Source organism: Lipophrys pholis (genome assembly GCF_963383615.2).
Source record: "Lipophrys pholis genome assembly, chromosome: 14".
Classification (NCBI taxonomy): Eukaryota; Metazoa; Chordata; class Actinopteri; order Blenniiformes; family Blenniidae; genus Lipophrys; species Lipophrys pholis.
In genome coordinates this window covers 2,668,266-2,694,883 of record NC_137633.1, presented here as the reverse complement: position 1 = coordinate 2,694,883, position 26,618 = coordinate 2,668,266, and the positions used below count along the sequence as shown (strand labels likewise).

The window sequence follows — 26,618 nt, the reverse complement described above, 5'->3', positions numbered from 1 at the left end:
TGATTTTACTGCTAAGGCTCATTTGAGGTGAAATTCGGATGGACGATCCTGATCTTTAAATTTCCGACTGTTCCTGAAGGCACCGTAGCTTGGTGCCTCCACGTGCCAACCTTTGGCCAACCAGCGGCGGAGAATCAGCTGATTGTGTCACATGACCTCCGCGGCGCTGTTAGCATAACAGGTTGAGAGTCGGCGAGGATCTTAATTTCCCTCCGCCGACTGAGACAACGGAGCGAAAAGAGATGGGTAAGTGGCTTCACTGAATCCTCACACACTCCTCAGCACGTGTCTTTGAACACACACACACTCCTGCTCGCTGATACTCTCGTTATCTAACTTGTTCCAGGTGCAGTCTGTCAGAAACACGCTCAGCTAATGCTAACTGTCAGTGCAGCTGTCAGACCTCATAACAGACACGAAAAGTGTTTCAAAAACCTGCTTCTCGAGGATTAAAGTGTCTGAAAACACACAGCAGGTCATGAGAAAGCTGTTTAACATCCATGTCGGGATGCCATTGTCCCATGCGCTACTTGCACAAACGTTTAAAGGTGATAAGATTATGAAATGAGTATTCAAGTGTTTTACTTTAACCAGAGATTTAAAGTAACAAATTCAAAATGCACATTTTACTATAACGCAGTAGTTTTCTCGAGTATTTGTGCTTTATTTGGGAACTTTTTCAAGTAGATACAAGTCTGAATACGCCCACAATGTGAATTGATGTGATTTTTATTTGCAGAACAGGTTTCCTCAGTGTCATTTACTGTATTGTTTGAGAGGACGTTCTGACAAATATGCTTGAATTTACATGCAATCTATTTAGTTAAACAAGAAACATTATACAACCACAGATCTTGTAGATTTCTACACCCATCAAGCAATAAATACCACCATCCCACTCGGGGATGTTGGGAGCTGGAGCCAATCTCAGCTCACATTGGCTGGGAAGCCCTGGACAGGTCGCCAGTCCATCATCGAGCAAGGACAGAGACATTAACCCCTCGGAGAAAATTAGAGTACCAAATTAACCTCACATGCATGTTTTTGGACAGTAGGAGGAAATCCACACACTAAGAGAACACGTTTGATCCCTCTTACCCTGAAATAAACTCAGTAATACAGTAGGTTGGAGTACTGTCCATTGATACTTCATTTAAATGTGCTTCAAATGACAATCCAACCCACCATTACCTGGAGAATTCAACAATTTACACATTTTTAGGGATTGTACAGGGCCTGTGGGCCTTGAGTTGCTTGTTACTCTTGATTTGCTATACAAATGGGTCTCTAAAGCTTTAATCATATAGGATTTTAAAATTCACGTATTTATGAGGAAACTGGAAGGCTTTGAATTGGACTCTATAGATGATCATGAACTAAACCCAGCCATCCAATAGGTGTTGTAGTGGCTGATGCTTATTCCAGTGACCTCGCAGTACAGCTGATTACATAAGAGAGACACAATAAACCGTTGTCAAATTCAACTCTACACCTAGTTTAGTTAAAAAGTAACCGAACCGGCATACCCTTGCCTTGTCGTATGCAGCCAACGTGTCCGAAGGAATCACATTTCAACCACGTAAAACATGCAAACTTAAAAAAAAAAAGAAAAAGGTTGAACTATCCCAGGTGATGTGGACTTGAGGTAACTGCATTATTATCAGTGCATGAATCCAATGAAAGAAGTGACTCTGTACATAAAACGAATTGCACTGGTTGAGCTGACAAAAGGATTTATTTGAATTTAACTTAAAGACGATTACAATTCTCCACACAGGCAGAAATAAGGGTTTCTTTGCTAGAATCACATGAACTCTTAATTGAATTGTCCTTCTAATCAAGTCAGCCGATTCTTTCCAGCGTCCTCCAGGTGAGGAAAGCTCCAGAGTGCTCCTCCTCGGCTCCGCCTCTTCATGCGCGACCCCTGAGCAGAGCAGTGTCACAGCGGGCGGCGGCCATGTATCCCTTTGGCTGTGAGGCTGAGACTTCGCTCCAGGAGCTGTTCGAGTACTTCAAGAGCTGCCTGCAGTGTGGAGAGTGGCAGCTGGCCAGCGCCTGCGTGCCACAGCTGGCCAACTCTGCCGGAGCGCTCTCAGAAGACCTGCGAGACATAATCAAAGCTATTGTCTGCCATCCGTACGGCTTAAAGTGAGTCGCGTGGAAGTGTTGCAGGTTGAACAACGATCGGTTTTTATTTGAGCTGCAGTCATTAAGTCTGTTCACGTCAGTTTATTTATCAACTTAAAGACTGCGAATTGTGGTTTTGTAGATGGGAGTCAGTCGGAAGTCCACACAGACTGGCCTGGTTCTGGCTGCAGGTTTTGGAGAAATGGACGGAGGAGCGGGTGATTCTTACAATATGCATGTTACACAACCAGTCATGTCTTTCTGTAAACTTCCATAACACACACACACACACACACACACACACACACACACACACACACACACACACACACACACACCTGACTGCCACGTTACGACTTAACTCTTTGTGTCCTTTGCTTTAGATTTCTCCCAGCACCAGAAAAGAGCTGGAGTTCCTGTTATTACTGGAGGAACTGGGTTCAGAGGGCGTAGCAGACACCACACTCAAGGTTAATGTTCTACTTTAACCCCCTTTTGGAACGGTATTTGTTGGGCATCCTTTAAAGTCCGTTTTATATATTTAAGGCCAGTTACAACAAAGCCATTGCACGGTACTTTTCAAAAAAGAAATAAAAGGACCTAATTATTTCACATTAAGAAGCTTTGATAATTATCATTTGCAATTATTCCTGAAATGCTGGTAAACCCGATGCACTTTCAGGTAGAAATGATCAAATCCATGCGTCACGTTGATTGCATTTTAATATAAAGTCATTCAGTTAAACTGCTGGGCTCGCTCCAGTTCTCGCACACAGTTCAATAATCTATAAAAATCCGGCCTTCTGGTGGAGAGGGTGACATTTCTGTGGCCCTCAACATGATCAGACTTTTCCTGATCTACAGTGAAAAACAAAACAACCCAGGACAACCTATAGATTTTATTACATATTCAAGTTTTCAGCCTGGTCTACAAATGAATGAATAAAATCAAATTACACAATTTCATCAACGGTCTCTTATTCCCTCAATTTTATTTTATACTTAAAACTGCTGACGCACTAAGATCATTTCAGATTGTGGCTGTTTTTATTACACTGTGATGAAACTGCGTGTGCTGTCAAAAATAACCACAAAGTACCATTAAAGAAAAAAAAAAAGGTTCCCCAATTTGCACTAAGTAGAGGAGAGGGGAGCGAATTTGCTCTCTTGCAATTTTGATGAAAATACTGTGTGCAAGCGGAAGTTCTTTTCCAGCAGAAGCACAGGGATAAGTCACGTTAGGTTAAGTTGTGTTCACAGAAAATGTGGCTGACATGTTGATGCACTAAAGACATTGTCTTGTTTTCAGGAGTGACGAAATCTGCTGCATATCTGGATTAATTACTTCATTTAGCAAACGAACAAATGGGAAACGTTTGCAGCAGTTTTCCACTTAAAGCTTGCTGCTGTATTTCCTCCTGATGTGCATTTTTGTTTTATCTGCTGCCCAATTTCCTGCAAAAATAACTTAAACCGAGATGATTTTTTTTAAAGTTCCCTATTGTATTTATTGTTCACTGTTTTTCATTGTGCAGAGAAACATGTTTCTGATGCACGTTTCCTTTATCTCCTCTCAGGATCTCCAGCAGACGTTCTTGGACTCGCAAACGTTCTCGGAAGGTTCAAGAAAAGCGGCTCCTGCAGTGGAGTCCTGTCTGCAAACGCTGCTGGAGAAAAACAGGCCCAGGCTGGCACAATGTTTAGCACATTTCTTACAGGTAACGTTATATATATAAAGATATTTATAGGTTATGTGTTTGGCTTTCGTCGTCTCCTCACAGAAGCAGTCTTGATCCTTTTATGAGTTGTGGAGGAAATCAGAGATCGTCCACAAGAGAACCACAGACAAGATCCATTCGTAGCAAAACACATTATAATTATATATATAAAATCAAAGTAGAATAATTTTATAAGGTTTTTTTTATCTCACATTTGTACAGAATCTCCTAACGAAAACCAGAATGTTGTGTCAGATTATTATGTTGTTTATTTTTGTCACTTTTTGTACAATGGATGAATGTTTTAGATAAAATAGTTAAAGTTATAAGTCAGTACAGGTAAAAAGACGCCATCTACATTATAAAACTGAGACTGCGTGTAGTTTTTATCCTAATTAAAATGCCTTTCGATTTAATGGAATTAACAGTTTTTCTTTAATCTGTCAGAAAAGCATTTGTTCATCTTTGTGTTTCAGTCTCCGTTTATTTAAAAAAGATTTTTTTGCATTACCTGAAGACGAGCAGAATATTACACAAATTACAACATCATGAAAAAGTTCATTTTGCTTGTTATATTTACACTTCTATATATAAGCTGAAAACTTTCAAGGATGTTTTAAATTGTAAGAATTATGGCCTCTGGTTTGAAAGGAAAGGGAAAAAAACAAGAATATTTAGAGAAACTTTTTGATTTGTACGATTTTAAAAGTTACATTTATAAGTAATTAGACAAAGAAGATTAGAGATGTTTCAGTGAAATAAATCTAAAATACATACAAAGTCTAATGTATTTGTAATCCTATTGTGTGATAAATGAGCTTTTTGAATGTGTACTATAATTCAACATTAACCAACCAGATTAAACATGAAGTATATCTGTTGGTATATTATATCTGTGTATGAAACACTGAACGATGTGAGGTAAGCGCACTGAGCATACAGGGATTTGTACATCTTAGTGTGTTAGAAGGCTCCATTTAAAAAAAAAAAAGAAAAAAAAAAAAAAAGAATTGTTCTATTTTCCACAGGACCATTTATTCCCAGAGGACGACGCGCTGCAGCGCACATTCATCCAGCAGCTGCTGAAGCGGCTGGGAAAGCCCGAGAGAAGTCCGGAGAAGGTGGAGGGCTGGGTGGAGGAGATTTACGCCGTGTTGGCCGTGATGCCCGTGATGCCGCAGAGCTCCGGTCGGAGCGGCGGGCAGCTGGAGGCGCTGTGCGAAGCGCTGTGGGCGGCCAGAGACGGACCCCTGAAGGAGGAGAGGATCCTCGGCTGCTTGCTTCGCCCTCGCTGCGACGCCCTGGTCGCCGCGTACTGCTCAACGGCTCTGAGGCTGCAGAGGGACTATCTCCTGAGGAGCTCGCCCCGCACACACGGTACAAGCTTAGACCGGCCGGTGGTTTACGTTTGACGGCGTTTGATTTCCAGCAGATTGTGTGTTGTTCCTCTTCTGCTGCTTGTGCTCAGTTTCACTCCGTTTTATCACCCCGACTCTGATAAAATCTGTAAATCTCACTTTCTGTGCTTCCAGAGGAGAAACGTTGGCGTCGCCTTCTTTCCTCTTTTACTTGCACTTCCTCTTTTTTGGCTGAAAGCTGCAAGTGTTCAAAAAGTGGTGTCATGAAAATTAGCGTGACCGATTTTACTTCTTGTCACTAAAAAGTTTTCAATCTTTCCCATGTTGGGTGCTTTATTTTATTTTTGACGCATAATAGTGGCCACATAAAGAAGCATCCATACATAATGATGCCTTTATATTTTGTTCCAGGTTACGTCACACAAGTAATATTGAATTAATAAATCGGAAAATAACCAATAAATTCTTTTTTTTTTATAAAGAAAACAAACCCAAGGTATAATTCATTTAGCCTACATAAATCAATGGAGCATCAGTAAATAATGATATAACTGAATAAAGTTTTTTCTTTTTAACTTGTATAATCTTTCATAGGTTTTCTAAAAAATGAATAAAAAGGGGAAACGGCACGACGTCATAAGAAACCTGCTCTCTCGCTGATCTGTTTGCACCATTTCCATTTCTTTCTCTTTAGTTGAGCTTCCTGAAGCAGAAAAACTCACCCTGAGTTTATGTTGCCACAAGGATCGTCCATCCAGTTGGAAAACCATCTACTTCGAGTGCCTTAGCAGCGGAAAACACTTCCTGGAGCAGGTCCTGGTGAGTGAACCAGAGGACATGCCCCTGTATGAACCAGAGAGTGAGAAACTTGTTGTTTAAGGTCTGGTGGTGGAGTTTTGTGCGACGGGCTTGATGTCATTAAGCTCAGTAACGTAATAAGTCGGGTTTCTTCCGGTAGGTGACCGCTCTGGACCTGATTAAACACGAGGAGTTCAGTCAGCTGAAGGATTTGCTGCAGTCGGAGTTTCGGCCTCTTTCTCGCCTGCTGTTGCTGCTGGGATGGACTCAGTGTCGCAGCCTCAGCTCGGCTCAGACGCTGCTCAGCGTCCTTCACAAAGAGCAGGTTCGGATGAAAAGACATCAAACATTCGCCTCTGGGGCCTAAACCGGCGCGCGAGACGTTCGAATCTTGACACAATAACTGGATTTTTTTTTTAAAGAATTTAACTAATTATCGTTCTTTTTCTTCTCATTAAAGGTTTGTAGAAAACATCTAGGATAGTGATCATTGTGCCTGGCCTGTTGGAGAGGCAGGCACACAGAATAATGAGCTTAAGTATGATAGGATTTCAATAATAGTATAATTGCTGGTCACCTGATCTTAAAATCCAAAATGCAGAGTTCTGTATTGAGTTGAATCAGTGGTAGAAACTTGTTTTTAGAACCAGTCGGAGTCTTTCCACCCTGATAGAAAACTAGAAAGCATGTCATAGTGACAGACTTCATGCTGCAGTTTTCATTGCATTAAAAAGTAAAATCAGCTTCTGCACCTTTGGTTTCTGACTTGGTGAATGTTTGATTTGAAGGGTTCATAACTTATTATTAAAACAATACAAGTATTTTGAAGTGAATTTTCTACATGAAAGGAAATGTGTGTGAAACCTGGACTGCTGAGGTGGACGGCAGTAAAGTCAAGTACAGATAAATGCATGAATTAGGTTCTATTAATACCATACTGTACTGTATGATTATATACTAACTTCCACCTTGTTTGTCATTTTTTCAGGCAGCAGCGAGTGACTCTGTTCTGCAGGAGTTTGCTAACCTCTTGTCGTCCCAGCTTGGAGTACTTGAATGGTGCAAAATCAACAACCCGTAAGCATTTATATTCACTTCTCAATTAATTCCAACTTCACTGTATTTTCCTACGTGATTCATCCCGCGTTGTACGCTCTCGTGTTTGTCTGCAGGGGGATTTCTGAGGACGCTCTGCTGGCGCAGCTCCACAGTCTGGACAATCACTCGCCCCTCTATATTCTGCACTCTCTGACTCCTTTAGCTCAGTTTGAAGAGCGCAAGATATGTGATCTGCTGCAGCTGCTGCCTCATCTCCCAGAATCCGGTTTGTCAATCATCTATTTTTGGTCCAGATGGATCGAACATGAATTGCTGAACGGTTTGTTTCTTTGGATTCCCTTGCAGAGGATCCCGAGGCCGTCGGGATGCTCGGCCCCGCGGCGCAGAGGAACACGGTTCTGTTTCAGGGTTTTTGTGCCATGAAGTACGCCATCTACGCTCTCTGTGTGAACGCACACAAATACTCAAACTGTACGGAGTGCGACTTCATGCAGCTGCAGCCTTCAGAGGCAGAGACGGACCAAAACAAAACCTCAGTTGCCTCAGAAGGTACAGAGGAAAACTTTCTTCTTTCTGCATCTGTTTGTTGGTGTGATGAAAGTTCCCTGTCTGGAAAGGCTGTAGCTCACATATCACTTTATTCTGAGTAAGGTCTTCTCTCAGAACAGTACTCTGACTTTCCAAAACGGCAGTGAAATAGTTTAAAAAGTAGGAAGAAATACAAAATGTTTACCTTATCAGGTCGTTTCTGTGGTTTCTGTGTGCGTTTCCTCAGGTTGCCATCTGGCGTTCCAGCACTACCTGTCCGAGTGTCAGCTCTACCTGGAGGCCGTACCGGCCATGTTCCGCCTGGAGCTCCTGGAAAACATCTTCTCCCTTCTTTTTCTGTCCACTTCTGACTTCGCCCAGCAAACCCAAAAAGACACAAACTCAAACCTTAACACAGTGAGCGACACTCAGTCGGCATGCTCCTCAAACGTTCAGTCGGGAGCCAAAGTGAAAGCGGACGAGTCTCCGGAGAAGCGAAAGCCACGCTCGCCTTCACCAGCAGCCCACCGGAGCTACCTGGATTTGGGGCACTTCATTCAAGGCTGCAAGGGGTTTCTGGTCGACGTGACGGCCATGAAGGGTTTTCTGAAGCTGCTAAAGGAGGGCTTGGAGGGCATGTGTGTGGTGGGCCAGCAGGAGGGCCAAGAGGCGGGGAGGGCGCTGGCCCGGGAAGCAGAGGTGGCGGCGAACCTCGGCTGCTCGGTGACTGACGAGACGTTCGGGTGGCGCCTGCAGAGGTTGTCCAAACGCACCTCGGAGACTCAGTGGAGGCTGCAGATTATCACCAGCAACCAGGGCCACGAAGGTAATGAGCTCAAGAGATTCCTTCACTCAAACGGACAAAGGTGCGACCGGTGGCTGTTGGTTGATGGTGAGTTTGTTTGCAGATTCAGAAAAACCCCTCCTGACGTCACCAGCGGGTTGTAATGTCCCTTCAGTGGGGAGCAGCAGGAACTCCAGCCTGAAGAGGAGGAGGAAACCAAGTAGAAAAGCCAGCGGGAAACAAAACTCCACAGAGAACCATAACGTGGAGGCCAGCATGAGCGCTTCAGGTTTGTTATTAACATGAGTATATGTATAGATCTGTTCAAACAAATTCACATCAGATCTTTACATATTTGCTGCAATTGCTGGTTTGTTAACAGTACACATGCAGGTTTTTTCTTTCAAGGTTTTTTTGGTATGTCAAGAATTCAATCATACTTGAATCACATAATGATTTTCCTGCTTAACTCTGCTTAATATCCGATTGACACAGCGATAGCACGAAGAAAGCACAAGAAAGCAAATGCAATACAAAAATGATTGAGGCATCCACAAAAGATCATAAAAATCAAACAAAAGAGAATTGAAGTTGGAAAAAAAAAGGTTTAAGAGTATATTTCTATTAGATTGGATGAAGCTAAAATTCTAATGTAAAATATGTCAACAATATTAAGGTCCTTAAAAGGAACAAGACAGTAAATAGCTAAAGCAATATTGATTAATTAGTTAAAATGTATAACTGTTGATCAAAAACCTACACTTCTTCTTTGTTCTGTCTGTTTTTGTTTTCTGTCAGATGGTGGTGGTGGTGGCGAGCTGGAGTTTTGTCCGTGTGGAGGTCCTCACAGCTGGCTGGTTCCCGCCATGTTGTCTCCTCCAGAGTCTCTGCTGATGTCCTGCATCCGCAGGGGAAACTTCATGGAGGCGCACCAGGTCTGCATGACGGCCTGGATCCTGATCAATGATTGAAAAGCTTTTATTTTCCTCTTTGGTAGTAGAATTGCTATGATGGCTGCTAAACCCAACATTCCCAACCATATCATCAATATTGTTACATGCACCGTATATCTAAATGATGAAGATGGACCTCTTATCACTAGTTGAGTGAAAATGTCTGTATGCAGGTGACAACAGTGTTTGACCTGGAGGCGTCTGCATGTTGTGGCGAGCTGGTGTTCATGAAGCGCTACAAAGACGTCCTGCAGGAGCTGGGCCAGGTGGAGCAGAAGATGGAGAGTCAGTCCATGTCTTCATCCTCCTCCTCCTCAGAGGGGCTGGTTACGGTGGCTGCGCCGGGTACAGGGAGGAGTCGGCTGGGCAGCAGCGGCCGCTCCACCCTTCAGGCTATTGGAAGTGCAGCCGCAGCAGGTTTGATTCCGTCACTTGTTGAATTTCTTCCCAAAAAAATGATTGTGCATTGAACTGCATGCTCAAATGTTTTGCCACAACAACGATGAAAGTCGTGCAGCTTCACCAGCACTCAGGTGTATTTCTGCCACTGTAGGAGTTTTTCTTGTGGATTACTCTTAATCCTGACTCTTCCCCTGCTAGGAGTGGCTTTTTACTCGATCTCGGACATCGCAGACCGCCTCCTCAGCACCCCGGCTCACCCCATGCCCTCGCTGGAGGAAGGCTACTGGCTGAGCTGCTGCACCTCGGACGCCTCCGGCCTCCTTCAACCTCTGCTGCAGGAGCTCAGCCCGGCAGCCATGGCCGCGTTCGACCTGGCGTGCTGCCACTGTCAGCTGTGGAAAACGTCCCGCCAGCTGCTGGATACTGCGGAGCGCCGGCTCAACACCAGTTTGGAGAGTCGAGGTATGAAGCCTGTTTTCATTAAATAGGGAAAGAAAAAACAAAGGTGTGCTTTTGTGTCACTAATGACTTTAATTGTTTTGATATTTTCTCTTTCTCTGATTCACCAGGGGTAAAAGTTGATTCTAAAGTGCCTCATACTGAAGGAATATGTGGATTTCCCATGGTGCTCCAGCGGATCATCAAGGTCCTGAACCACTCAAGCACTCAGAAGGGCTCCGTCAAAACGGGTGAATGCCAACTTCAGTGCATTTTATACTGTTAACTAGGAAAATGTGTCAGACGAGGAGGTTCAGATACAGGAAGAGCATCCAACCTCACGCTGAAAGGCCCTGATCTGAGACATTTCCTGTGCAATGACTCCAGATGTCCAGAACTGACTCTTCGTTTGTGATCTGCTCTCGTTCACAGAAGCTGTCGGAGACGAGGCGGGGTTCGCCAGCCCGTTCGGCTGCTGCATCCAGGAAGTGCTGCACTGCTGCCACCCGGCGCTGAGCGAAGAGGGCATCGCCGCTCGCCTCGGTCTGGCGCAACGTTTGGACGCCCCCCTGCGAAATTTGAGCGCTGCTACAGACGGTTCAGGTCAGCACAGCGCTGAAAGCAGCACTGCCGACGGGAAGAGCACAGCTTACCTTGTACAAATTATTGCAAAGTGCTGAATATCTAATTATTCTGTAAATCATGTCCCCAACAGTGGGCAGTATGGGCAGCGCGCTCCTGGTTCTGCTGATCGAGCAGGCCAATCTGAAGCAGTCGGAGCTGGACGCCCACCCCGTGCGCTCCAGCATGAAGCAGCTGCTCCGCTCTCTGGATCACGTCTGCCCCTTCGAGCCCGACGGAGACCTCGCCAGACCAGACTACATGCGCAGTTTCTTCGATTATATCAACACACTGGCGTCCGTGTTGGTGCGCAGCCTCGGTTCAGAAGGTAGAGTTTTTATATAATGACTCTAATTTGGAGCCGTTTGTCTTCTGCCTGCTTGTTCTGATGAGTCTTCTTTTTGTTTTTAGATCAGAGTAGTGAAGTGAAGCTTGGGAATCCTCTGCTGGTGTTGCTTCAAGCTCCATTTCAGCTTCTCTCCTATCTGCTGTTTGACAGACAGGTTTCACCTGACAGGTACATGCAGCACCTTCCTTTACCTGTCGTCTCATAATATTCCTCATCTGTCTCACCGTGTTCTGATCGAATGTTTCTTGAAGATTATAGAAGATTGTGTTTATCTGAGATTTGTTTAAGTTTGCAAACACTTGTTGAATCTTGAATTTCTTTAATATTCATACATTGCACAAGCTAAAATAAAAGTTTAACATAGGAAAAACTTTTCTTTTGTTGTCTTAGGTTTTGTTTGTAAGTGGCGCACATTCGATGTTATTCCATGGAATTTATAGGATATTCAGAAATAAGGCACCGGCTTCAGCCTGTTCCTTTCATTGGTCATTTAAAGTGAACATTATTTTGTTTGTTTGTACTTTGTAGGTTGAATTATGAACAAAAATTATTAATTCTAATCAAGTGAAAAATTTGGATCTGCCATTATTTAAATCTCTTGAATTTGACACACATGCTTTTATGTGTAAAGGAAGACATCAGACCTTTTTCTTTTGCTCTTTATAATAATGAATGTGGACGATGGCTGATGGTTGAGCTTCATGGGCAACTGGTCAGATTGAATGATTTTCTGAAAACATTGTCAATGTAATATTTGACTTTACTAACATTTGCGTCCTTGTCTTCCTGTAGAGTTCTGTCGTTGCTGCAGCAGGAAGGGCTGCGGCTGAGCGTCCAGCAGGTGATTGTCCAGCGATGTTGTGAGTCTCTGCCCCTGTGGATCTCCCGTCCACGTGGTGAAAGAGACTCCGGACCAGCCAAGAAGGACGAGGGAGCGTTCAGCGTTGCCAGTCTGTCCGTTCTGCTCCAGCAACACGCTCAGGATCACATGGCGTCTCTGAGAGTCGTCGAGCCGCCGTCTGACGTGAGCTCTGAGTCCGAGGCCTCGGGAGAAGACCGCTCCGCTACTCCCACAATCCTCTCCACATCCCCTCCGTCTAACTCGGCCACCTCTGCGAACTCGTTCCTGCTCACGCCCTCGGCCTTGTCGTTCCTGAAGTCTCGCTCCCCGCTACTGGCCACGTTGGCTTGTCTGAGCGCCAGTAAAGGAGAAGCTGCTCGCTTGCAGCCCTCCGGGTGGTCCGGCTACTTCCGCAGCGGCCGGAAAGAGGTCATCCTCGACGGGGAGCAGATCGCTCGAGAGGCCGACAACCTGCTGAAGGAGTTCCCTATTCTTCGGACTTACCTTCACACCATGGCTGAGCCTGTGCTGGGCGCTCCGTTTAGCGAGGGCGAGGAGGGCGAGGCTGGACTCGGGGCTGTTGTGTGTGGAAAGCCTCTCGTTGGCCTCCTGCTCTCTGGACCTCAGGGGGACGCGGTGCAAGCTGTGGCTGCCGAGGCCTTCCAGAAAGCTCTGAACTCTAAAGACCTGAACAGAGCGCTCCGTCTGCTAGAGCTGTATGGCGGAGGCTGCAGCCAGGAGGGGGCGCTAAGAGACCACTTACTGGCCTGTGCAGCTTTAGAAGGTAATGTGGTCGGTGTATCTCCAACCAAAACAGCTCATTAAAGTCTTTCTTTTGCTTCTTTCACTTAAATGAAAGCAGTTCTTTCATCTGTCTTTGTCTTTGTTTCTGACTCTCTCTTCAGATGGAGATGAAGGGATCTACCACCTGTTCAGGGTGCAGGATCCCACCATGCGGGGCCGTGTTGCCCTCCAGGCTCTGGAGCGGTGGTCTCTGTCGACATGTCTGGAACTGCTGGAGTTCTGCCTCAGTGACTCCGGCACAGAAAGTTCCCTGAAAACATCTCTCGAACTCAAGAAGAAGGAATTAGACATCTACTGTTGGGTAATATCATCGAGTGATTCACTTTTACGTATGAGAAAAGTTTATTTGTCACAAGGAGTTAAAACAAGTGAAGATCAAGTAACTACCATTGTAAACATGGCTGTGATTTGAACGTCTATGCATTTGAATCTTCATTGAACTTGCCACATGTTTTCCTGTTTCCTCTTGCCGCAGATGTTGAAATTACAGCCTCCCTTACCTTGGACGACATGGCAGGAGCTGAGAAGTGAATCTCAGACGAACCCTGAATCCGTTTTATCTCGTATACTCGAAGTAAAAGTGTGTATACCAGACCTTTGTTTTTTTTAGCTGCAGATTTTTATTTTTTTTTTAAGTTTAAATACATATTAAAGTTTATTTATGCACTTTTTCCAGGAGTTTGCTCTGAGCACACAGTGGGCAGAGCTGTATCCGGTGTCAGACGACCTGAGCGTGAAGCTGCAGACTGAACATTTGCTTCACCTGCTGGAGAAAGGACAGACGGATGAAGCTTTCCAGGTCTTCACCATTTGACAGATATTTGTCACCGATTTTTTTAGCTTTTATCCCCAAAATGCTCAGTGTTATATTTAACTGTCTAAAACATTTGCCTGTTTTCCCACCATAAAAACTTTATTTAACTTTTTCCCCCTATACTTCCATGTGTGTAGATACATATGTGTTTATAGTCTACGCACTTCTGTGCAACTATCCTGACTGTCTTTAAGTATTTGTGCAATGTGGAGCTGCTGTGATGAAAGATTTTCCCAATGTGGGATTAATAAAGTCTGATCTTATCTTATATCTTGTACTGCTGTATTTAAACAGCATCAATGTTATGATCGTGTAAGTAAGTAAACTTTATTTATATAGCACTTTTCACAGACAATTTTCACAAAGTGCTTCACAAATGTAGACATATGTATCATCACATCAATATTTGCTGTATGTTTTCCTCTTCTGCCTCCCCTTTATCTCATCCGTCTTGTTTTTTTTGTTCCAGTTACTGGAGGGAATGTCAGATGCTGCAGTCGGTCTGTGTGTTTGTGAGAGCGCTCTGGATCAGCGCCCGGGTCTGGCTGCGTGCCACTTTCTGGCAGACTACCTCACCCTGCATTTCCAGAGACAGGTTTCTCCGTTGCGTCGACAACACATCCACGCTCTTCATCTGGGCTCAAAGGTTTGTGAATGTGGAGAAAGACACAGTGTCCTCCTTGTAATAATAAACAAAACAAAAACGCACACAAGCAGCATTTATACATGTCAAGACTTTAAATAGACCAGGGAGCGCGCTCTCATGGCCATTAGTAATTTTTAGCTGGATGTCTGACTTTTTAATGTTTTTTTTATAATGCTTTATTTGTAAATTTTTTCAACATATAGACAAAACAAGCAAAGAAAAAAGCACAAAATGGCAGCGACAACAACAAAAAAGACACATGTCTGGTTAAGCAACTGGAAATTAGATGATATATGTGATGGTGCAACTGATGACAGGGTCACAATGTCAAATCATTTTCAATTGTCCTCCACTTCATCGAGGAAGGCCAAAATCTTCCCTGACAGTGATAACAAATGTCTGTTAAACACAAATGTTCTTACTACTAGAAAAACAGACTCTTACCGCACGCCCTAGTTCTGTCGCCAAGAAATGCAGTTACTGTAGTCTACACACGTACTATTAGACAAGCACAGTCTTGCCAAACTGGGATAAATAAAACTTGAACTTGATGAACTCTGGATGTTTTTTTTTCTTATTGTAACTTATAACAATGTTGTAATCCAACAAAATCGATTCATAAGAAGTAATGCCCCCCCCCCCTCCCCCCCAGGTGCTGCTGACGTTGCCCGAAGCTGCCCGACGGGAGTATTTCTCCCTGCTGTCGGACCCTCTGCTGATGCTCGAGCAGCTGCTGATGAACCTCAAGGTGGACTGGGCGGATGTGGCGGTGCAAACTCTGAGGAGCCTGCTGGTTGGCCAGGACGCCGGCTTCGGCGTCGAGGACATCGATGAGCTCCTTGCAGATTACGCTTCCAAGGCCCTGGACTTTTCCTGCGCGCCCAGAGAGCGGGCTCGATCCGGTTCGTGTCCCAAACGTCAAGAGTGTTGAACATTCTGTCCGATTTAACCGCTAACAGAGGTGTTTGCTCCGATGTTCAGTTGAGTGATCCAGTCATAACTTGCTCTGGGGCAGCGTCATTTAAAGGTCGCGTCTGACAGGACATTTACGACAGAAATGTCCCATTTCGACGAGTCCTTCGAGTTCAGACCAGCAAAGGGTCCAACCCCCTCACATATCCCAAGATTCATAGTGCTGAGTTAACAAAACGCATTCCTAAATGCAGTATGTCCAACTATAGTACACACTTCCAAATATCTGCAAAACAAAAGTGTCACCAAATGGTAACTTCAGAATTGTGTTTAAAAGCAAACGGGCTGAGAAAGGAAATGTAAAAGTAAGACTAAACTTTTAGAATTAACATTTAATGATCAAACTTTAAACAAACCAAGATTTGGCTTCATGTTGCCCTGTACTGTACTCAGCCATGTTGAGGACCTGAACTGTGAAAATATAATGGATCTGCATGCAGTTCATGTATTGAGTCTCAGATAGTGGGCTTCAGTACCCAAAATGTCAACCAGTCACATGATGTTTCCTCCTCAGACTCCGTAATCAGCCTTCAGGATGCACTGATGCAGTGTCCAGCTCAGGACGGCCCCTCGGTTTCCTTCAGCCGCGTCGAATCTCCGGCAGCTTCCGCAAGTGAGACATTTGCATGTGGCCAGTTGAGATATTAAAGCTCTTTTGTTGATATTTTTCACCCATTTTGGTTGTTTGCTTTGCAGGCAGCACTCCGACACACACCCCCTCGGTTCACAGCTCCGACAAGGAGAAGGATCGAAGCTCCTCCGAGAAAAGACGACGGTCGCCCGCCAAGTTCCAGCCCCCGGATCAGCCCCCGGATCGTAAAGACTGGGTCCCCGACACCCAGCAGCTCGTGTGCATGGTCTGCCAGCGAGAGAGGTTCACCATGGTGAGTGTGACAGAGGAAGTTAGGTGGCTGCCAACATGGGAAGTAATAGTTTTTCATCGTGACTGAAAAACAAATGTCAAGCAAATACCCACACAGCAAGTTCCTCGGATCTAAACTACTGTAACTCGTAGTAATTGGTAATCTCCTGGATTAATCCAGATCATCCAGAATACAGCAACTTCTCACTGGTTTCAACAGATATTACCTGACTCCATTTAAAGTTTTTTAAGATTTTACAGATCACTTTTAAAGCTCGTTGAAAGGATTTTGCCATTTATTACGTTTCAGATATGTTATTTGTGCTTAGTTTTAATTAAATTAAAAATTAATTAATTTTAAATAATTAATTAAAAATGTTATTTTTACTTTTTAATCAGACAGCTCATACATAGTCCAATATTCAAATAGTCAAATCCAAATCATTCAAATATTGAACATACCTGTGTCCATATATATATATATATATATATCATGTTTCATATCACCCAATAGTCCAGGACTTGTTTAAATGATATTGATCTTTCAGCTGCTGCTCTCCCTTTCATTTTCTCATTCATACTAAATACGTATATACATTTCTAAACAAATAATCAAACAAAAAAAAGAAACTCTCAATCTCACTCACTTAGCTTTAAAATATTTAGACTTTTTTTTTTGTACAAATTAAAAAAAATATATATATTTTCATTTTTCTGCAAGATCTGAGTCGTATTATTTAACAATATGCTACTTTTAAAACTGAGATGCGAGGACAGAAATCCAAGTGACATTGAACTGCAGTGGGAGTAACAAATATAGAGTCCAGTGTTTATATTTGCAGTTTAATAGTTGGTTTTCATGTTTTTCAGTTCAACAGGCGGCATCACTGTCGAAGATGTGGCCGTCTGGTCTGTCACGCCTGCTCAGAGAGGAAGATGCTCGTCGACGGGTGTCCAGGAGAGGAAGTCCGAGTCTGTGACCAGTGTTACAACTACTTTCACCCAGAGTAAGGCCTCACTGAGACGTGCAACCGTACCGTGCACCCATGCAAATCTGTTTCTTTCTTCAGGAACACATGAGGCAGTGTAAAAAATGTACATCAAATCCAGAATGTTCTTCTTTTATTTCTCATTGCAGTTCTGACGATGAACTGGAGCCTGAGGAAGGTAAATAAAAAGTCAAACTTTATGCTGATGATGTCTTTGTTTCAGCTTCTTTGTGAGATTTTCATTGTGCGTTTAACTTTTTAAAGGAGGATTCACTGTCTGGATCCCCTCTAATCTAAAAGCACTTACAATCTGTAATCGACGCAGACCTTTCACGCTCTGGTTTTGTTCTCTTCTGGACCTGAGCAGTGGCTTGCAGCCCGGTGGTCACAGAGGACGCTCTGGACGGGTTCCTCCACCTGCCTGAGGTGGTCCATCGACAGGTTCTGCTCAGCTCGAACCCGACGGAGAACCAGCTGCTGCGGAGCGAGTTCTACTACGAACAGGTCTGCTTCTGTGCTGGTGTCACGGCTCTAGACCTGTGTGTACTTTATGTGCACTTGTTCAGAGAGAACATTTAAATTCCATAAAAAAAATCACCTTTTCCACCAGCAGGTTTCATCAGGAATATTTCTTTTGTACTCACTAATCACTTTTTGTAGCTACTTTATCCCATAGCTACAAAATCCCATTAAAGTTGCTTTACAACAACAACACATGTTGTCATTTTCAAGAGAAACCTGTTTGAAACTTGCGGTCACTGGCTGTGCTTTAACCGCTGATTTGAACAAACATTTTCAGCCAAAGAAAGATATTCTGAAGGTTTTTCCCAAACGGCTATGAGCACTCGGTCCTAAGTGTGATAAACAAATCCAGACAAAGAAGCAGATTACCCTGAGGTCTTTTTTTCTCCAACTCAACTGTGTTTTCCTGGAAGTAACTTTGTGTCTTCCCCGCCACTCGCAGGCCCCCAGCGCGTACCTCTGCGTGGCCATATTGTCTCTACACAGCGACCAGACCGCCTGCGGCCACCAGCTCATCGGACACTGCCGCTCGCTGTCCCGTAAGCTGACCAACCCCGAGGTGGACGCCTGCCTGCTCACCGACATCATGCGGCAGCTGCTGTTCAGCGCCAAGCTCATGTTCGTGAAGGTCGGCCGCAGTCAGGATCTGGCGCTGTGCGACAGGTAAGAAGTCGTCCTGCTTTAAGGCTCCCGACACTTGATAAGAGATCAAACGGGTCAGAAGAGATAAATCCGATACGCCACCAGACCTGTAACTCCCTCTCTGTCTCCAAAAATTAGAACGTGATAAGAAGCTTAGAAAAACTTGTCTAATAAAATGTACTTTCAGTTTTGAGATCCTCTTTTATTTATTTATTTGGTTTCCAAGTTTAAATGATTAAAGAATCAAGCAAAAACAAGATTTGAAATATTTTAATGTTTCCGTGATAAATCTTCAATATTCATAAAATGAACATTTTCTGTTTTTTGTGTTTGTACTTGCTGATTATCCGACTGTAGTTAACAGGTTTTAGTTTTCAGATTTTCATTCAGTTTGATTTCGCATCCGCAGTTACATCAGTAAAGTGGACGTGCTCAAGATTCTGGTGACGGCCAACTACAAATACATTCCTTCTCTCGATGATATTCTGGAAACTTCTGCTGTCACACGTCTCCGAAATCAACTTCTGGAAGGAGAGCACTACAAACTAGCTGTGGAGGTGAGGCTGTGGGTGGTTCATTTATTCATCTATTTATAACAAAAAAAAAAAAGCAGCTTTTCAGAAAGGTTTGTGTTTGTAGGTTTCCACTAAGAGCAGCCTGGATCCCGGCGGCGTGTGGCAGGCGTGGGCAATGGCCACCCTCAAGGCGGGAAACCTTTCAGGGGCGAGGGAGAAGTTCACCCGCTGCCTGAAGGTGCCGGTGGACCGGAATCAGCTCAACCGGGGGCCGTTACTGCTGCAGGAGATCGTGCAGCACCTGGAGAACACTGTCCAGCCCACCCTGTCTCTGGTGGGAACACTAGAATTACTCAGTTACCTCATTAGATGAGCTCAAAGCATTGCTTTAGCTCCAACGGTGAGATTATGTAAAGAGACTGGAGTGTGAAGGTCGTGTCGGCTCACCCATACAGAATGTGCCGCACTGTTTCAGGCACAGGTGGGCGACGCGACTCCCGGGGAATTTCCCATGTATAGTTTTGATGCCAGGGGGGTCACGAGTCCGTCACACGGAGGGACTCGTAGCATGTGAGGCGTCCCTCACGTGTTACATAAGAGTTTCAGTGAAAATCAGAGAGAAATCAGTGTCAAGTTCTGCAGCAGATTTTTATGTAGTTATTCATCATCTCATCTACACAATAACAAGTTAAAAGATATTGAATGTCACTCCGTTTTCATCACTGATTTCCAGTCTTTCGATGAAGACATCCTGTCGTCGCTGCGCGAGCTGGAGGCCGCCCTGTCCGACGTGGCCCCAGTGGAGAAGCCAGACGGCCAGTCGGCGAGCGGCAGCCTCCACCAGGAGTGTCTCTACTACCTGAACACGTACGGCACTCACTTGGCGCTCGTCAGCTTCTACATGAGACACGACTGCGTCAACGAGGCTCTGACGTACCTCCTCAATAAGGTGAGACATTAAGCTGCGCCGCATTTCTTCTCCATCATCCTTCTACGGTCAATTAATTAATTGAATTATTCTTATTATGAATTAGTTATGTGATCTTATGATGAAACATATAATATCCATCCTAATATTTAAATGTATAATTCCTTTAAATACATCTATCATATGTACCACTTTATCAATTTCGGATAAAATACTTTGATAAATCTTTATTTCTTTTAGCATTCATGACTTAAATGCTAAAAATAATGAAATATGTTTAAGTGTAAAGAATGTAAAAAAAAAAAATTTAAAAAAAAGTTTCCCTGTTCTGATTTAATTAGATTTATAAATGTCAAAATAATTCAACTTTTTCTTTCTTTTTTTTTTATGTGGCAATGTGGACAGTATAATTCTACATGAATCATAATATTCTCCTGTATTTCATCTCTTTATAATACGAGAACAGAACCGTGTTAATGAGTCAAAAGTTATCCAGTTGAATTGTGTTAATTTTGTCGTTCTAAATATAGAATATGTATAGACTGTTTTTGTCAGCCGGGTAAAAAACCTTTCCTGCTTTTACCTGTCGTTAAAAAAACGAGTCTATACATACAAAAGTTATCCAGTCGTGAATTATTTTGGCGTCAGAATTATTCAGTGTTGAGCAGTTTGTTTCTGTATTTTGCTTGAGGGTTCAAATCCATGTGGCAATAATCACTTAAAAAATAAAAAAATTAAAAAAAAAATCACGGGTGCAGGCGCCAGATTTTCCTGCTTTTGGCACGGCTGATGACTGAATTCGATTCGCTCGCTGAAGAAAAAAACAAGAAGTTCCCCCCCGGGCGTGTGAAAAGCCTGATAATAGAAACCTCGGAGTGTGTGAAGCCGGTGTCATCTGACCCAGTTCTGCTTTAATTCTGCTGAAAGCTCTCAGAGAAGCAGGCGGATGTCAGGTCCGTCGTTCATGTAGCGCTGCTGTTTATCCATGTTGAATAGAGTGAAATACACTGAAGCCGCAAGAAGAAAAGCCACCGGTTTATAAAATATATGTGCTATATGTGGTGGTGTGTACTTCTCATAACCATCTTTTAATGTTTGGCAAATAAATAAAAAAAACTACCAGAAAGCAGAAGCGTATATAGCTTTAAGGGGGCTTCCACAGTGTGACCGTCCATGTTGTTTCTTAGGACTGTCCAGATGAGGTCTTCCTCGAAGGCGTGTTGCAGCCCAGCCTGGAGCGCGGCCGTCTCGGCATGCTGCAGGGAATCCTGGAAAAGCTGGATCCCAGTCTGGAGACCTGCAGCCGCTACCTCATCGCCTCCTGCCAGTTCCTGCAGCGGCGGGGATACTTCCACTCTCTGTACCAGCTGCAGCAGTTCATGACGGTCAGAGTCGGACTCGTTATCCCGGCGCTGCTAAAGCTTTCACGCTGCCACCACTCGTAAACTCGGTGAATATGACGGGAAAAAGTAAATCTTCCTGGTCTGACATCACTTGTTGTTTTGGACAGGATCATGTTCGCGCAGCCATGACCTGCATCCGGTTCTTCACACACGGCGCCAGCTCGTACCTGCAGCTGGGAGAACAGCAGGTAGAACCTTCTCTTTTCGTCGGCCAATAGAACGTCAGTCGGCCGTGCTCTTGACTCTCACCGTGACTCTGCGCAGCGCTGGCTGGTCCGAGCCAAAGAGCACCTGAGGACGTACCTGCAGGAGCAGCAGGCCCGGGGAGGCAGCAGGAGGAGGTCACAGGTCAACTCCTTCAGGAAGATGATGTCCTCCAGCGACGTGTCCAGGTGGGTCTCTGGATTCGGATTTGTCAGAATCGGAACCCAGGCTTCACACTGATCCTGGTTTCCATCAGACACATGAACACCATCGAGCTCCAGCTGGAGGTGACTCGTTTCCTGCATCGCTGTGAGACGTCCTCTAAAGCCCCGCAGGCCGGCGCTCCGCCCGCCAAGTCCTCCGGACCCGCCGCGCCGCCGACCCTCTTCGGAGGAAGCCCCATGAAGGCTGAGGTCGCCTGCCGGGTGAGATTCCCGTGGCTTTAAAGCCGGCGCTTTACTTTCTGTCCTCATTCATCGATATCAGACGTTTTAGTTCAGGGGCCACATGCAGCACAATTTCATCCCGAGGTGGCTGGATCGTTTAAATATGAAATTTAAAGGTTATTAGGGCACAATTTTAAGTTTTTCTTTGTTGAAGCAAAAACTATACGTGAAGAAAATGTCTTTATTTTAACAAAAAACAAACAATTATGACCGAAAATTACTAAAATCTTTTACATAGAGACAATTTTGATTAAAGTTTCTGGTGCAAAAATACATTCAAATATCCCAAAATGCTCTCGAGCTGTTGAATTATGGATGTTTTTATAAACTTAACCTTGTAGAATAGCTTCACTATCTTAGTTATGTGTTTTGTCTTCTACTCTTAAGACTTTTTTTTTTTTTTTTAAATCAATCTTTACTTTGAAATACTTACAACTTTCCTAATGGTTTAACCGGATTGGAGCCTCATGAGGACCAAGTTTGGCCCACGGGCCTTATGTTTCACCCCATCGATCAATTCTACTAGAAATCGATTGAATTCACTAAAAATACTTTATGCTTTAAGATAAAATACTAGTATGAAGTTTGGACATTCCACATCCAATCTTGGAATATAAAAAAGTATTCTTTGGTTTACACCATTAATCTGTGTTCTGTTTTAATCTGTAATATAGATGAACAAAAATCATTGAGACGTATTGTCCAACAAATTGTCTCATGAATTAATATTTTTTTATATTTTCCTGACAATTGAAATAAAGGAAAAACACAGAAGTTGAAGTAGTATTTTTGTTCACTTGTACTTTATTTATTATTTTCTTCCAGGTATGTAATTGCTACTTTTAAAATGAAAGTTTCTACCCTCAATTTCAATAAATATTCAAACCTTCTGATCTGCAATATTGTACATAGTTTTACTATTTTACTCACATTTTAATTTTCTTACTTCATCCAGCAGTTTAAAAATAAAATTGGAGAAATTTACTTTTATTTTAGTATTTCTTCATATTTTTTTTTACCCCTTTATACGTCTATAAAGAAGAAGGTATTTTCCTCTGCTCTTGTCAGGTGATGCTCGGAGGGAAAAACATCGAAGAAGGTTTTGGAATTGCGTACAGAGTCATACAGGTAAGATGAGTCTTTCTTTACCTGACACACCTTTTCTATTCTCGTTGTTCATTATTTTTGCACTTCCGGATCAATATTCTCTCCCTCTCCCGCTCCGCCAGGACTTCCAGCTGGAGGCTCAGGCCGTCTACGTGCGCGCCGGTCAGCGGCTCGTGCGGCAGAGGCAGTACGGCGCCGTGCGGCAGCTCCTCAAGTGCGTCGGCGAGTCGGGCACCGCCACCAAAAACGACTGCGACGCGCTCATCCTGAGCTGCGTCACCGTCGCAGATAAAGGACCGTCTGACGTGAGTGATGGAAACGCGTCTGGGGGGGGGAGGAAACGGACGGCGGACGCAGTTTGATGGCGAACGATGATTTATCTGTCCTTTTGTCTCTGATCCGGTGTAGGCCAAGGAGCTGGAGACGCTCATTCTGGAGATAAAGAGCACAGAAAACAAGGTTTGTGTCCCCCGTCACAAACTCGTCTCACATACGAGACTGACTGCAGTCACTTCAGATATCTGGCGGTTGGGTTGAATTCATGTACGAATCAAAATGTTTTTACATCTAATTGAGAATCTCCCGTGAGGTCGTCCAACTGCTTCGCTCTCCGTCCTGCAGATCAAGGCCTTCCTGGCGTGCGGGAAACTGAGGCCGGCGTACCTGCTGGCCGTCAAGCTGGAGCCCAGCCGGGCGTGTCCGCTGGTGCAGGACGTCCTGCAGGCGGCCGAGGCGGCGCAGGACCTGGTGATGCGGAACATCTGTCGCCAGTGGTTGTCGGAACACGACAGCAAATCCTCCCAGCAGCGTCCGGGCCGAGCCAGCGCCAGGTGAAGAGGGCAGGTACCGGCACCTTCAGCATCGGTGGGAGCGGGGGAGGGGGAGGAATGGGAGGGGGAGGGGGGGTGAAACCACACAGACTGAACTTAAATATCAACAAGACGCAACTAGAATTTGGATTTTCCAGTTTACGGATTGAAACAAAACTGCACTAGATCTTTGGGTCCTCTGCGAACACATTAGCACACATTATTCATTTAAATTGTTCCGGAACACTTTCATCCATTCATGGTTACTTTTCTCCATCTCGTCATTAAGTTACAGGAAATACACGTAGAGGGGAAACTGCTGCTACAAGTTACTAAAGATGATAACTTATTATCTCACTTATTTCCATCACCTGAATCCGACTTAAACTTCAGGACTTTATCCACACCTGTGTGGTGGATCAATAATATGGAACAAAGCAGGAAAGGAAATAAGAAAACATCACATTTTATTATAGTTTCTTTGCCATTCTGCTCAGATTTACAGCAGAAGCAGCTTCAGGCATTTTCTGCAGCAGTGCTGTGGTTCACTTCACGTCATGCGTTATCGTAGCTGAGAGCTTGGAATTGTTCATAAAATGATCAAAAGAACACACAAACACAGGTCTGCCGCAAGAAGATGGTCGATTGTACATCTTTAGTTCCTGTTTTGCTCATATTTCAGTTTAACTGCATCAGTTCAACCGGATTTATAATAAATAATCTTTAAATGCACTTTTATATTTGCATTTTTTTTTTTCTTTCTGCCAGGCCACAAAACTGACCCGGAGAAGGATTTAACTCCTCTCTATGCTTCGCTGCTCTGCCAGTCCAAACTGAGGGCAAAGAAAACCCAGACATATCGCTGTGGACACACCAAAGTAGCTAAATGTATTTTTTTATTTTTTTTTTAAATATCTGACTGATATGAAGACACACATTTACAGATAAAATAATAAAGCGTATATGAATGTGTGTACTAACAAATCTCATTACACACATAGAAATATACGTCAAGTCATTTTGATGACCTCAAACTAACTTCTTTCTCTGCATTCTGTGTAATAAGAGCAGTCGCTTCACATACTTTGGCTTTAAGCCGCGAGTTTCTTCTGTTTCCTCCATCAGTCATCAGTGTGTGCTAATGAGTTATCGCGAGGACGCTGGACTCAAACTCGCACACTTTGTCCAACAGAAGTGTGTCGAAGTGTCACAAAACCCAGACGACTCTACACTGTCCTTTTCTTCTTCTTCTTTTTTTTTTTTTTAAATTCCAAGCGGCTCTTCTGTCGCTTGTAAAAATCTGCAAATCACCGCCGTGCTTTATTTGAAGAGGGAACAATGTTACCGCGCCGTGCAGACGGACGCTTCCTTCATAACCGGGGACAGGTACAGTCACGCCTGCACAGTATTGAACACCACCTGCCTCCTACCTCAGCCTAAAGGGACAATATCTTCAGTCACGCAGGTATTACCCATCCCCGTTTTCCTCCTGTGTGTGTGTGTGTGTGTGTGTGTGTGTGTGTGTGTGTGTGTGTGTGCTTATCTGTAACCAAGTGTCCTCTGCCTATCCTGGCACCGTTACAGAACATTCTGTGATTAGAGAATAATGTTTGATAGGAGAGGAAAAAATAAATAAATTAATGTCGGCATTGAAGCTTCAGATGCAGAAAGGGAAATACTTCAAACTGATTTATGGTTAAATGTGCAGTTAATAAAACGATAAAAGTAAATCCAGCGTGGCGTCGGTTCAATATGAGAAATAAATAAATAAATAAATGAACTGGAGGTTGTGAGTGTAACAAAAACAAAAAAAAAAACTCAACAGTCACTTAATTAAATTGAACCTGCTGCACTTTGAAACTATTTTCCAGTAACTCTATATTTGTTTAATCATTGTTTAGTTTTTATCTCCAGCTGTGAATGACTGACTTACATATCTTATCTAAAAATGTTAAAAAAAAACAACTAAAAAAACAGAAGGGATTTAACTGTTGCCATATGTTTTTTGTTTTTTTTATTTAAATGAAATCCTTTGTTCAGGTGATTTATCGTCCCCGTGTTGACCTGGTTTATACGTTGCTTCTTTCTGCTGCACTAGTTGGAGGATTGAAAGAAAATAATACTGTGATACTGCGTGTTTATTTAAAAAAAAAAAAAAAAAAACGAAGCCGTTCTGGACTGGAGGTTTCCTGTAACCCTCCGTCACTCTGACTGTTTCTGTCTCACCACTGCCGCACTTTATACTTGACAAATTAAAACGAGTAGTTTGGAGGAGAGTACGTGCTGCAGCCGTTGCTTTCTAATGTAAATGATTTTGAACTGGGAGTTCAATCACTTGTATAATAAAAATTTACGAAAAACCATAAAAATTGCCTGATTCCTGTGTGAAAACCACGAATTTAGTTATTTTCTTACGTACTTTTTTCCCAGGGTTTATCATTAAAAATGGTACGTGAAGCCTTTGTGACATTGCACGTATTAAATAGACATTTTTACAAGAGAATTAAGGAAAACGGGTACATTTTTAATTTTTTATTCTTTTTATTCTAGCATTTCCTGCTGCGAGCTGTATATTTTAAGAGTTTAAACACGGTCCGTCATGTGAAGTGCGGTTTTTCTGCTCGGTTGGAGCGCACAGCCACGAGGTGGTATTGTCGTCGTTTAATAAATTATGGAGACCTACATTCGGCGTGCGCTCACCTCGGGGAGTTTCTCTGCTCGTCTGGAGGCTCGCTGAGTCGAACCGGCTTTGCAGGCTTGATGGTTCCTTTAACGTTCCAACCTCCTGCCTTCAATTCAACATGTTTATCATCGTTTGCCAGAGCAGATGAATTCAGAGGTTTGCCTCTCAGGAAGCTATAATCTTTCATTTTTGCACGATAGACGTGTTTCTTTGTGTTGTTCAGTCCTAATCAGTTTATTCTCTCATATTTCAGGTTGTTTTGACCTAGAACTCTTTGCTGGATTGACAGAAAACTG

The 26,618-nt window shown here is 43.6% G+C and overlaps 1 protein-coding gene across 1 annotated transcript; it reads left to right on the top strand.

Annotated features, from left to right (window-relative positions):
* The first annotated feature begins 174 nt into the window (after window positions 1–174).
* zfyve26 (zinc finger, FYVE domain containing 26) lies at window positions 175–25,834 on the top strand. The gene is made up of 43 exons (XM_080480230.1): window positions 175–246; window positions 1,861–2,148; window positions 2,270–2,345; window positions 2,511–2,597; window positions 3,705–3,845; window positions 4,874–5,222; window positions 5,898–6,022; window positions 6,162–6,326; window positions 6,990–7,078; window positions 7,174–7,325; window positions 7,406–7,609; window positions 7,836–8,414; window positions 8,497–8,661; window positions 9,171–9,307; window positions 9,499–9,742; window positions 9,926–10,189; window positions 10,297–10,416; window positions 10,598–10,768; window positions 10,881–11,114; window positions 11,198–11,303; window positions 11,928–12,760; window positions 12,882–13,081; window positions 13,256–13,360; window positions 13,457–13,579; window positions 14,064–14,240; window positions 14,893–15,142; window positions 15,727–15,825; window positions 15,909–16,096; window positions 16,945–17,081; window positions 17,213–17,241; window positions 17,431–17,567; window positions 18,028–18,248; window positions 18,637–18,784; window positions 18,867–19,076; window positions 19,476–19,691; window positions 20,858–21,055; window positions 21,181–21,261; window positions 21,338–21,465; window positions 21,534–21,702; window positions 22,792–22,851; window positions 22,953–23,135; window positions 23,239–23,289; window positions 23,452–25,834. Exons 2-43 carry the CDS (start codon window positions 1,958–1,960, stop codon window positions 23,662–23,664), a joined length of 7,755 nt encoding a protein of 2,584 aa, XP_080336356.1. The 5' UTR covers window positions 175–246; window positions 1,861–1,957; the 3' UTR covers window positions 23,665–25,834.
* Window positions 25,835–26,618: the final 784 nt, after the last annotated feature.

Coding starts and splice junctions, on each gene's coding strand:
- zfyve26 (XM_080480230.1), top strand. CDS start 1,958: ATGTATCCCTTTGGCTGTGAGGCTGAGACTTCGCTCCAGGAGCTGTTC. Junction 7,079..7,173: donor TGGTGCAAAATCAACAACCC/GTAAGCATTTAT, acceptor GTTTGTCTGCAG/GGGGATTTCTGAGGACGCTC. Junction 17,568..18,027: donor GCGAGTTCTACTACGAACAG/GTCTGCTTCTGT, acceptor CGCCACTCGCAG/GCCCCCAGCGCGTACCTCTG.